Source organism: Gigantopelta aegis, chromosome 7 (assembly GCF_016097555.1).
Source record: "Gigantopelta aegis isolate Gae_Host chromosome 7, Gae_host_genome, whole genome shotgun sequence".
Taxonomy (NCBI): Eukaryota; Metazoa; Mollusca; class Gastropoda; order Neomphalida; family Peltospiridae; genus Gigantopelta; species Gigantopelta aegis.
Genome location: NC_054705.1, coordinates 45,373,246 through 45,386,836, shown reverse-complemented (window position 1 = coordinate 45,386,836; position 13,591 = coordinate 45,373,246). Strand labels below are relative to the sequence as shown.

Sequence of the window (13,591 nt, the reverse complement as noted above, 5' to 3'; positions counted from 1 at the left end):
TTCCAAACAGTCAAGCTCGAGATAGTTTGTGGTTCGAGATTAAAAATAATAGTTGAAAATGATGTCATGGGACCATTTTCCCATCTTGAGATATCCTGGCCTCGTAAGGTTACAGAGTTTTATCTGACGCAGGGCTCACACTGGAACAAAATATTCATCTAAAGAATATTTTACTAGTCTAAGACTAAATGTTGTAGTCACTTTGTATGAAAATTAGCAACTGACTAATTTGGCCATGCACAGGGTGAGCCCTGGTCACAATGTTTTACTCACTTTATAACAATATGCTTTTAATTAACATTTTCACTTCTTGTCTTTTTTCTTCATCATCCTCACACACTAACCTGCTGCCTTCCCTGGGAAATTTGTTCTGCTTGTACTAACACCTGCTTTCCTGCGCCCCGTCTCGCCTTGCCGCGCGTGTCTCTCTCTCTCTCGCCGTCTCGACTAACAGAACAAAAAGCTAAGAAGATGTCTCAGGGCGAGATTCTCTCGTATGTTTCAGGCAACATGGAGAGCACGGCCGACCAAGACTACGACCAAGTCCTATCCAGGTATGTTCACGGTTCTTATTTCAAGTCCATATTTACCTGATTAGATCCAAGAAACATTATGAGGGAACTGGGGGGGGGGGGGGGGGGGGGGGATTGACTAAAGCTGTATCCTAACCGACCGCGAGTGATTATTTTAGAAATCATTGATTTCATAGGATACGGCAATGGAAATCATTGATTTCATAGAATACGGCAATGGAAATCATTGATTTCATAGGATACGGCAATGGAAATCATTGATTTCATAGGATATGGCAATGGAAATCAATGATTTCTAAAATAATCCCTCGCATTGCTTAAGTCACTCACATCCGGTTAGGATACAGCTTTACTTGTAAGAAGGGAGACTAACTTGTGAGAAGGGAAAACCAATGATTTTTTTTATTTGAAATTTTAATAAAAATATAAAAAACCAGTCACTTGAATATAATTAGTGGAATGGTGGGGGGTGCTGGTCCCCTGCTCACCACACAACTTGAATCTGCCTCTGATTTACACAGGTCTCCATATTAACTCTCAACACACAACTTGAATCTGCCTCTGATTTACACAGGTCTCCATATTAACTCTCAACACACAACTTGAATCTGCCTCTGATTTACACAGGTCTCCATATTAACTCTCAACACACAACTTGAATCTGCCTCTGATTTACACAGGTCTCCATATTAACTCTCAACACACAACTTGAATCTGCCTCTGATTTACACAGGTCTCCATATTAACTCTCAACTGCAACTTTAAAAAAATTAAAAACATGTTTTATTGCTTTTGAAAAACAAATTGATTAAGCACAAGTTCACCACTTTATTATAGGCCTTTCAACTTGCAAGGTCTGTGATAGATCCCATTTGGTGGGCCATTGCTCATACCAGCCAGTGCACCACGACTGGTATATCAAAGGTCGTGGTATGTGCTATCCTGTTTGTAGGATGGTGCATATAAAAGATCCCTTGCTGCTAATTCAACAAGAGTAGCCCATGAAGTGGTGACAGCAGGTTTCCTGTCTCAATATCTGTGTGGTCCATAACCATATGTCCGACGCCATATAACCGTAAGAATCGAACCACCTTTGGTGAATCCGTTCAACTGATTGGGGTTTTTTCTTGTTCCAACCAATGTACCACAACTGGTCAAAGGCTGTGGCAAATGCTTTCCTGTTTGTGGGAAAATGCATATAAAAGATCCCTTGCTGCATTAGGAAAAATGTAGCAGGTTTCCTCTGTTGACCATGAGTCAGAATTACCAAATATTTGACATCCAATAGCTGATGATTAATTAATCAATGTGCTCTAGTGGTGTCGTTTGACACCCAATAGGCGATGTATTTTTAGTGGTGGGGTGTCGTTAAACATTACACGTAACAACCCCTGCAATTGCCCACGATAATCGACAATGCCGTGAAATTTTTTATTCCCCACAGCACAACTACCCGGTATATTCAAATTGTGTTGCAAGGCAGGTTATTTTGCCGTGGACATTTTCTTAATTTTCATAACCGAAGTACAACAGTATGTACAGAAATCCAGTCTGGAGAAAAAAGCGACTAATGTTAAACTTTTTTTTTTTTAATCTGTGAGCCAGAATGTTTTGCTAATATACAGCTGAGAGTCTAAAATATGTATTATAAATTTGAGTCGTCATTTTTTCTTTAACAGTTTAGAACCCAAAAGGTAATTTGTAAATTGTTTCTTACTTTTTTCAGTACTTGTGTTTTTATTTTTATTTTTATTTTTGCATTTCTTAGCATGTTCGTGTGTGTTTCGTATTCCAGTTGTAGATTTGCTGGTATTTCTTGTTTTGTCTATACAGACTACAGTACATGACACACCTCTAAATTCAACCAGGTGCCCATCATCAATAAATCAATGTGCTCTAGTGGTGTCATTAAACAAAACAAACTTTAACTTTCATTTCCCAACATCCTCTAAAATAGTCCGACACCATATATAACTGTAAATAAAATGTGTTGAGTGCGTCGTTAAATAAAACATTTCCTTCCTTCCTTCCTTTAAAACAGTCCGACGGCATATAACCGTAAATAAAATGTGTTGAGTGCATCGTTAAATAAAACATTTCCTTCCTTCCTTCCTTCCTTCCTTCCTTCCTTTCTCTAAAACGGAGTGTAACAGATGTTTGAAAATATCGCTAGTTGATCCTTACAGCTTTGGCTAGTTCCCCATGTATCATTCATTGTAATACAATCTAATTAAAATTAGCTCCACTATTACATGTGGATCTAAAGACAGCCAGTTGGAGCTAATGTCCACCAATCCAAACCTTACTTGCAGAATCCTGCCAGTGGTTTAAAACTAACAACACTGCGTAGTCCCCAATGTCCAGGTAACATTTCGTCTGTAAATAATAATTTAAATATTGACCAATCACACTTCGCCTTTTATAACGTTATTTGGGAGCATACAAATTCTAAAAATATCAGAAGAGTCTATTTAGTGGCCGCAGTACAGCGAACCATACCAATACGTACAGGGTGGGTTATCAGTCTTCAATTTTACATTAAAAATTATTTATTTATTTATAAAATTAAAAAGAACTAAATCAGTCTTCAGTTTTACATTACAAATTATTTATTTTATAAAATAAAACATGTTTTAAGGCATTCGTAATTCACACGAAACATGTCGTATACCCTCAGGATAATTCGGAATGTTTTCAAATTATTTTTAAATCACTGGCAGGATTCTGCAAGTAAGGTTTTGATTGGTGGACATGAGCTCCAACTGGCTGTCTTTAGATCCACATGTAATAGTGGAGCTAATTTTAATTAGATTGATTGTAATACAGGCTACGGATTTTTGAAGCTGTATTAGTACTACGAAATCGTAAAACTATCGTAGGTTGTGCAGGACCATACCCTGATCAAAAAAATTGGGGGGGGGGGGGGGGGGCACTACGTTTTTTATAAACAAATGAGACCCTACAAATTAAACCCTTAGATGTGTATGTTATTTTCTGGAGTTAAAAAAAAAAGGTGAGATTCTCAGGGGGGCAACTGCCCCTTCTGCACCCCCCCCCTCCACGGAGGGTACAGCCCTGTTGTGTTGTCACTACAGTCAAAGTGATGTCATAGCTTACGATTGTTTTACGATTTCATAGGCTAAGATTGCTTCGAAAAATATGGGCCCCGACCACAAATTGACCAGCCAGGACTGTGATGTAATGGATTTTTCGAACCCTGTCTAAAACACTCGGTTGTCCAACTTTAATGATTGGTATCCAGTAGCTAATGGTGATAAACGAACGAAACTTTTAACTTTTTAAACATCCTTTGTCAGTGTTTCTGCCAGAGAGAGATAGAGTTAGCACCTTTTTAGCATGCCCCTATACCACTACGGTTTCGGGTATTTGTGCCAGAAAGAAATTTTTGGGTATGGCGCTATGGAATTGAATGCAACCACAGTGAACAGTAGGTGGTATGGGGGGGGGGGGGGGGCCTCACCCAGAAAGAAAATGGGTTAAGTTTAGGGTTAGGGTTAAGAAAATCATACAGTAATGATTAGAGTAATTAATTTTGTCAAAAGGTTAACTTTAAAACAAACAAAAAATTGGGTATGGTACGATACCCGTTTTACCCTGTGGCAGAAACCCTGCAGTTATTCATGTACTAATCGAAAGATTTAGCAGGTTTTCTCTGAAGACTTATTCCTCTCAGAATTGACAGATTATCGACACCTAATAACCAATGATTGATAAATCAATTGTCTCTAGTGATGTCCTTAAACATAATACCTATCCAGGCAGTTGGTAAAACCGACTAGAAACCATCTAGGTGGTAGCCTGTAGTTGACTTTAGTGTTGGTTTGTGTACTGTATATAGGATTTCTATTATCTCTAGTGATGTCGTTAAACATAATACCTATTCAGGCAGTTGGTAAAACCGACTAGAAACCATCTAGGTGGTAGCCTGTAGCTGACTTTAGAGTTGGTTTGTGTACTGTATATAGGATTTCTATTATCGTATCACGTGTGCTGTTGAGTAGTTCGTCTGTGAATGTATTAACAATTTCATTACAGATTGATGTTTTCCTGCCTTTTGTAAATCAAACATTTGTTGTTTTTATTCACATGCATGCAAAACGAGTCACTTTTGTACATGCTTACAGTACTGAGCTCAAGATTTCCAAAGCCATCTTAGGGCTGCAGTAACATAAAACCATTGAAGGCTGTGGCATGCGTTGTCGTGACATAGCTTACAACGGTTTTACAATACCGTAGTGCTAAGATGGCTTCAGAAATCTGTAGCCTGATTGTTTTGAGAAAACTCTTCCACTGCTGGGATGGTTTTGGGGGGTTTTTTGTGAGGTTTTATAATCATTAAAATTTTTTAAATTTCTTTTTAAATTACTCAAATGTAAAGATGATTCATGAAAAATACTTCAATTTGTTTTTGGAGAATATACACACATATGTAGTTCTATGTTATTGTGGTGCATAAAGATTTCATGTTGTCACTTGTGCATTTTGTGTGAGCATGCTGGTTGTTATTGCCGAAACCTGCATGATACACGTAGATATATACATTGGCCTGTTTGTCTACACAAGTGTTAAATATTTATACAGTGAACCTCTCAAGATTGGACCCTCTATAAACCAGAATTCCATCAAAACCGGATGTTTTACAGAATCCCTTTTTAGAAACCAAAACAGAACTTAACCTCTCGAAACCGGATCCCTCTTAAAACCAGACATTTGTCTTGGTCCCAAAGGTGTCCGGTTTAGAGGCATTTCACTGTATTATCATAGCACTAGATTTTGAAAGATATACATTTGTATTAAGTTTAGATAATCTTTGGCTGTATTATTTAGGATTTGGGGGGGGGGGGGGGGGGGGGGGGGGGGGGGGGTGGTTAAATATATTTATACACTTAAATTTATATAAAGAAATTAAGAACACTAAACAGTTGTTGTTAAAACAGGTCAGTTTAGATAGTTCTGTTTTTCTGAAACAATTACCGTATATTGCCGTGTATTAGCCGACTCCTTGAATAAGCTGACCTCTTAGTTTGACCCTAAATACCTAGTACAAAATCATCAGCCTTGTGTATAAGCCGAAGTCATCTTTTGTTCAGCTGTATGTTGTATCGATTTCAATAATACTGTCAACAAATAGACTTGTGCTTTTCTTGTTCATTATATTTGTTTTCCCTTTAATTATTACAAACACGGTAATCGCGATCGCAATCAATGCGGCAATGCTAACATCTACCAAGCCATGAAAAATAATTTAGAACTGATAAAGCATAACATAAAAATAAATAATTCGAGCTGTAACAACATATCATTGCACAAGTAACTAATTTATTCACTTGACAGCAAAAAATAAAATCACTGAGGAATGTTTAATCCCCTCCACACACACAGAAACAAAAGACCATGTGGTCCGTGACTGCAGTTCACTGGATATGGTATGGTCATGTGACAATAGTGGGAGTAATTATCGTCCTGAAATTCATGTTATGTTTTTTTAGTTGATGATGTTAATAATGAGCTTAATTTATTTATGACATTACTTTACAGTTTAATGCACCCTCCCAACAAAACAATAATATTAGAAATATAATACTTGTTTCAAGAAAAAACCACCGTTTTGTATCATAAATTTGCAATATGAAAGACTGGTCCCAGCACAGGTTAAACAAAGATGGCGGACAGTTGGAAAGAATGTTTTTACCATTGAAATGACAATAAAACAAGTAATTTTTTATTATTATTCATCAAACTTACAATGCATTCAAGAAAAGAAAAAACTGCATAATATTGCATGATGGGGTGTTTTATTTATACTATGAACAAATTATTGTTACATAATAAGATGGGGTGTTTTATTTATACTATGAACAAATTATTGTTACATAATCTGTGAAAGGCTAAGGGTCTGATCAAAATTTATAAGTGACGGTCAGGAGTATTTTCGATCGAAAATTTTATGATCCAATTTGTTGCCTCCGTGTATAAGCCGACTCTCTTCTTTTGGAAAGTGTTTCTAGACTTCAAAAGTCAGCTAATTTACACGGCAATATACGGTAGTTTACTGTTACCCTTGTTTTGTAGCCTTACGCTAGGCTCCGACTACCAACTGCCAGCACTGCTTTCACGACTTACAACTGTCGATCCAGTTGCAAGTCTTAGCGCTCTTATGACTTCGACTTCGACGGCCGTCGTATTCAATTAAAACAATTAGCATTACAACTCAAGAACACTCCCAGTTGTTAGTCTGAATGCGCCCGTCATAAGTCGGGACGGGACGTAGCCCAGTGGTAAAACGTTTGCTTGATGCGCAGTCAGTCTGGGATCGATCCCCGTTGGTGGGCCCATTGGGCTATTTCTCGCTCCAGCCAGTGCACCACGACTGGTATATCAAAGGCTGTGGTATGTGTTATCTTGTTTGTGGGATGGTGCATATAAAACATCCATTGTTGCTAATCGAAAAGAGTAGCCCATGAAGTGGCGACAGCGGGTTTCCTCTCTCAATATCTGTGTGGTCCTTAACCATATGTCGGACGCCATATAACCGTAAATAAAATGTGTTGAGTGTGTCGTTAAATAAAACATTTCCTTTCCGTCATAAGTCGGGAGTTGGTGAAATTACAGTGCAACCGTGGAATTGGTCAACTTTGTGCTGGCAGTTGGTAGTCTGAGCCTAGTATTACATATAATTTGGTAAGGCTGTCAAGATATTCTTGAGAATTCTTGTTCAGTAGAATACCGATGTTTTGGTGGGTGACAGGGGCCACATATGGCCAACTTTAATCGGGCCTTCAGCACATTAAATATAATCATCTAGTTTTGCTTTGCCTTGCCTTTTGATAGAGTTATGTATAAAGTTGGTCCATGTAAATGCAGTGTTTGCCATATCAAAGCTTTGTGGACAGGGTTGGGTCAGATGTGTTACGTTGTATTACAAGAATGGGGACAAGATTTGCATGGTGCACAGAGGCTGGTGATAGCCATTGGTGATGAAAATGCAAGTTGTGGTTGTGTAGTTTATAAACACATGAGCATATACACACAAGAAGGACACCTCTAATAATATGGGAGATTAGTGCTTTTATCTTTTTACATAATAATTATAAAAAATTAAAAATTAAAAAAATTAAAATTAAAATTATTACTTTTTTTTTATTGATTTTAAATTAATACCTATACCTGTCATGATCTTTTGGTTTGAATTTCCTTTTATGTTTAACTTTGTTTAGTTATAGCTTTGTTGAACTTATTTGTTTAATGTGTAACATTTTCTGTGAATACATGAGTTAATTATAAGCCTGTTAAATGATTAATAACATTTAAAAAAGTATACGGTTTAAACAAAATATTAGTAGTATTGTAATTGTATAACATGCTTTTGCTTGATTTTTTTGTATGTTTACGGAATTTTTTTTTTTTTTATTTAAATTATAGTGACATTTCTAGTCAACTGATAGTTGATTAGCAACTACTGTTCAATGTTTTAAAATTGTGTAGCAATCTCTGAAACTTGTCACAAATTGTGTAGCAATCTCTGAAACTTGTCACAAATTGTGTAGCAATCTCTGAAACTTGTCACAAATTGTGACACGATACTAACAAAATGTTTCCTCATATTAAAATAGTCTGGTAATTTGTAAAAAAATTCTTTGTTTTAAATTGTTCAAGGGTTTTGGGTTTTTTATGAAGAATCTTCTCTTTTTTTCTGTGTAATCCATATATAACACTAAATTTCAGCATCTTATCTTCTAACCCTTAGCATTTGCAGTATAATTATATTTATTTCTTTGAATTTGTTATATTGACTAATCACTGTGCACAAATCTACATACATGTATTCAGTTACTGTAGTTGTTAGTTTCTAACCATTTACTCTCACAATCCATATAAATCTTTCTTGTTGTTCTGTTTATGGTTTTTTACAATTATTTTTAATTTTATATCATATTAATAAAAGCACCTTTCAATTTTGTAACAGATTAACATTTTATTTCTGCTAAAAATCCCCCCCCCCCCTTCCCCTTCCCCATAAATAGATTGTGGTATTGGATGTACATCTTATTAAAAGTATTAGTAATTAATACAACTACCATCATTTTAAAATTACAAATGGATGCACTTCCTGTTACAAATGGATTCACTTCCTGTTACAAATGGAGGCACTTCCTGTAAAAATGGAAAATTGGGTTGAGGTAGCTTTTAGCTTGAAGTAGTGCTGCTTTTTTTTCTCTTAGTATAGAAATGGTTTAGAAAGGCAAATTCTTTATTGGGAATAGTTTCAAAGACTTTGTTTTGAATATTGCCATGCGGTCAAGTGATGGTGTTTGAAATTTCTCATTACATCGTAGTCCCGGAAGTACCACTGTCAGAACAGCCAAAGCCGAAAAGCGCCTGTCGGACCGGATTAAACTGGAACACGGCTCGCCCGAGGGGGAGAAATTGTCACCCCAGGAAGAGCGGGAACTGCAGGCCGAAAAACGAGCCGCTTGGCGTAAAGCCAGGTCTGTCTTGCGTACAGTTCGTCTTCGCAAGCCAACGGTTTCTTACTCTGTGATGATATTCCATACGTAACGTTTGGTACACAGTCACATTTTTTTGGTGTCAGAAGTGGTTCAGTTTTATTGGATGCAGCAAGACTTGTTGCACAAGTCAACCCCTGCAATTAAGAAAATGTCCAAGGCAAAAGAAAATTGCCTTTGAAAACAATCCTTAATATAGTCCCAAGGCAAAAAGTGCCGTGGAGAATTAACAACCCCACGGCAATCTCTATGAGATTGCAGATTGCCGTGGGCAACTGCAGGGGTTTCAAATTGTGTTGCTTGTTACCTTTTGGTTACCATGGTAAATGACATTCGCTGTGTCCGTGTGTTTTCCCCATGTGTTGACCAGAACAGAAAAGCACACATACCTGTAACTTATCGTATGTTTGAATTTTATGAATGACGTATCTTTGCAAATCTGTACTATAATATACTTGCCTGAGGTGTAGATCCCTGGCTACTAATGGGAAAATGTAGCAGGTTTCCTCTCTAAGGCTCTGTGTAAAAAATTACGAAATGTTTGACATCTAATAGCTGATGATTAATAAATCAATGTGCTATAGTGGTGTCGTTAAGTAAAACTCTTTTTCTTTTTTTTATTTGCCTGAGGTGCTTGTGTCAAAGGATCAAATCCCCTTGGTGGAACCATTATTCCACCACCACCACCACCACCCCATGTCAACCAGTGCCCTATGACTGGCATATCAAAGGTCCTGGTATGTGCTGTCCTGTCTGCAGAAAAGTTCATATATAACTACTAATGAAAGAAATGTTGCAGGTTTCTTCTGATGTGTCACAATGACCAAATGTTTGACATTCAGTGGTTGATCATTAAAAAATAAAGGTGCTCTAGTGGTTTTGTTCAACGTTTTTCTTAAATGTTACCTACCCAGTATGCTAAGACTGGTCAGCAATGCCATTACGCGAGGGACACAACAAGTATTTCAAACCGATGTTGTCAGTAAGTACTTCCAACACCGTAAAACCTGGCTGTGTATGTCAAGTGTATATGTGGAGTATTGCTACAAAATAGAACCCTTGGTTTGCGAACATGGCATAAATTACGAAAAACCTTTGGTGGGCCATTCATGCAAATAATTGGTTTCTTTGTTTTTAATTCTGTAAATAAAAGGGTTACAGTTTTTGCCATTTAAAAAACAAAGGATACAAGGAAAAAATCAATGATATTATGACTAAACTAAAATAATTTAATTAAACTACAGTGTATTAAGAATTTCCAGTCATCCAAAAAGTAAAAAAGACATAAACTATTTAAATTCCCCAAATGTCTGTTTAAAACAATTTGTTTATGAATTTCATTTGAATAAATGTTTTATTTTGTTTACAATTAGTTTATTATTATTATTATTTTATTTTTATTTTTTTATATATATATATTTTTTTTACTTCAAAATAACCCGGAAATGCTTACATCTAGGGTGAAGGGGAGACAACTGGGTTGGGTTGTTTTTTTTCAGAGTGGGAGGGTAGTTGAATCAAACTCTTTTTTTTTAAATTTCATTAAATGGTAGGTATTAAATTTACCACCCTGCACCCATCACCCTAATCTCTATGAACAATCTTGGACCAATCTTACATGTAATTAGTCAGGATGTTGTTTTTAAAACATTTGTTCTTGTAGACGTGTTGTGTGTGTGTGTGTGTTTTGTCTTAATGTTTTTTGTGATTTCTTGCTTGACATTTATTTTTTCTTGTCATTATACACCTGATGATCAATTTTAATCGGTCAAAATGCAGTTAATATTACAATTTCAGGTCACAATAAATGGGTTGGGTTTTTGTTTTTTTTGGGGGGGGGGTGAAATTGTTTTACTTGCATTTATATGTAATATATATATTGTTGATGTGGGTGGTATTTAACTCAGTTGGTAGAGCATTCGCCAGGGGAGCTTTGGTCGTAAGATGGAAACCTTTTGGTGGATCAGTTGGGGTTAGGGGTTTTCCTGTTCCAACCAGTGCGCCATGACTGGTATATCACAAGCCATGGTAATGTGCTGTCCAATCCTGCCTGGAGAAGTGCATATAAAAGAACTCTTGCTGCTAATGGAAAGAGTGTAGCAGAAGTAATAAAGACTTAAAATACAGGGAATATGCAGATTTTATTAATATTAGCAGTGGATGTTCGTTGAAGCCCTTTTCTCTCTTCTGTGTATGTGTAAACGGAAAGACTTGTTTATGGGGTAATTCTATGTGTCGATTTGATACTACTTTCTAAGCAAGATTACTTGCCTTCGTTCGATACTACTTTCTAAGCAAGATTACTTGCCTTCGTTTGATGCTACTTTCTAAAGAGTGACTATTAATAATTGATTTTGTTGTTATATGTAATAATTGTAATTATTGTTCTTGTTATTAATATTATATATAGAAGCTTGGTATTGTTTTTTCATATTGTATGTTGAAGACGACCCGAGACATGTTTCAGTGGGGACTTGAAGAATGAACGTCTCCAGGGTGACAAGGGGTTGGGGGTGGGTTATGGAAAAGTGCCCTTTTTAGTGTAATACTAAAAGTACCGTTTTTTCTACAATAGGAAACAGCACTGTATTGCTGTCAACTGATTGTCTTTCTGTTTTATTGCCTGAATCCCACAGTCCCATGTTTTACAGTAGGTACAGCCCTGGTGTATGTGTTATTACCTGTTGAGTAACTTGACATGTGGTGTGTTTTTCACAGAATGAAGTCTCTGGAGGCAGATGCGGTCAAAGCACAAGCAGTGATAGTCCGCGCACAGGAAATGTCTAAAGACGCGTCAACAAACTCATCTTTACTGTCCACTGTAGATATCGCCTTCGCAGGTAACACCCCTCCCACACCCAATGAACTCTTCTTTACTGTTCACTGTAGATATCACCTTCGCAGGTAACACCCCTCCCCCAATAAATTCATCTTTACTTTCCACTGTAGATATCACCTTCACAGGTAACACCCCTCCCACACCCAATGAACTCACCTTTACTGTCCACTGCAGATATCACCTTTGCAGGTCACACCCTTCCCACCCCCACCCTCCAATAGGCTGATCTTTACTGTTCACTGTAGATATCCCCTTCACAGGTAACACCCTCCCCCAATAAATTCATCTTTACTGCCCTCTGTAGATATCGCCTTCACAGGTAACACCCCTCCACCAATAAATTCATCTTTACTGCCCTCTGTAGATATCGCCTTCACAGGTAACACCCTCCCCCAATAAATTCATCTTTACTGCCCTCTGTAGATATCCCCTTCACAGGTAACACCCTCCCCCAATAAATTCATCTTTACTGCCCTCTGTAGATATCCCCTTCACAGGTAACACCCTCCCCCAATAAATTCATCTTTACTGCCCTCTGTAGATATCCCCTTCACAGGTAACACCCTCCCCCAATAAATTCATCTTTACTGCCCTCTGTAGATATCCCCTTCACAGGTAACACCCTCCCCCAATAAATTCATCTTTACTGCCCTCTGTAGATATCGCCTTCACAGGTAACACCCTCCCCCAATAAATTCATCTTTACTGCCCTCTGTAGATATCCCCTTCACAGGTAACACCCTCCCCCAATAAATTCATCTTTACTGCCCTCTGTAGATATCCCCTTCACAGGTAACACCCTCCCCCAATAAATTCATCTTTACTGCCCTCTGTAGATATCGCCTTCACAGGTAACACCCTCCCCCAATAAATTCATCTTTACTGCCCTCTGTAGATATCACCTTCACAGGTAACACCCTCCCCCAATAAATTCATCTTTACTGCCCACTGTAGATATCCCTTCACAGGTAACACCCCTCCCCCAATAAATTAATCTTTACTGCCCACTAAATATCACCTTCACAGGTAACACCCCTCCCCCAATAAATTCATCTTTACTGCCCTCTGTAGATATCCCCTTCACAGGTAACGCCCCTCCCCCAATAAATTCATCTTTACTGCCCACTGTAGATATCCCCTTCACAGGTAACACCCCTCCCCCAATAAATTCATCTTTACTGCCCACTAAATATCACCTTCACAGGTAACACCCCTCCCCCAATAAATTAATCTTTACTGCCCACTAAATATCACCTTCACAGGTAACACCCCTCCCCCAGTGAATTCATCTTTATTGTCCACTAGATATCCCCTTCATAGGTAACACCCCTCCCTCAGTATATTCATCTTTATTGTCCACTAGATATCCCCTTCACAGGTAACACCCCTCCCCCAGTATATTCATCTTTATTGTCCACTAGATATCTCCTTCACAGGTAACACCCCTCCCTCAGTATATTCATCTTTATTGTCCACTAGATATCCCCTTCACAGGTAACACCCCTCCCCCAGTATATTCATCTTTATTGTCCACTAGATATCCCCTTCACAGGTAACACCCCTCCCTCAGTATATTCATCTTTATTGTCCACTAGATATCTCCTTCACAGGTAACACCCCTCCCCCAGTATATTCATCTTTATTGTCCACTAGATATCCCCTTCACAGGTAACACCCTCCCGCAGTATATT

At 37.7% G+C, this 13,591-nt stretch overlaps 1 protein-coding gene across 1 annotated transcript in view; it reads left to right on the top strand.

Moving 5' to 3' along the window:
• The window catches only part of LOC121377757 (protein scribble homolog), a 130,043-nt gene that overhangs the window by 104,758 nt on the left and 11,694 nt on the right, over positions 1-13,591 (top strand). Inside the window, exons 37-40 of the mRNA XM_041505844.1 lie at positions 455-554; positions 2,213-2,227; positions 8,891-9,043; positions 11,780-11,901. Of these exons, the coding sequence (XP_041361778.1) occupies positions 455-554; positions 2,213-2,227; positions 8,891-9,043; positions 11,780-11,901 (390 nt within the window). The remainder of the gene's footprint in view (positions 1-454; positions 555-2,212; positions 2,228-8,890; positions 9,044-11,779; positions 11,902-13,591) is intronic.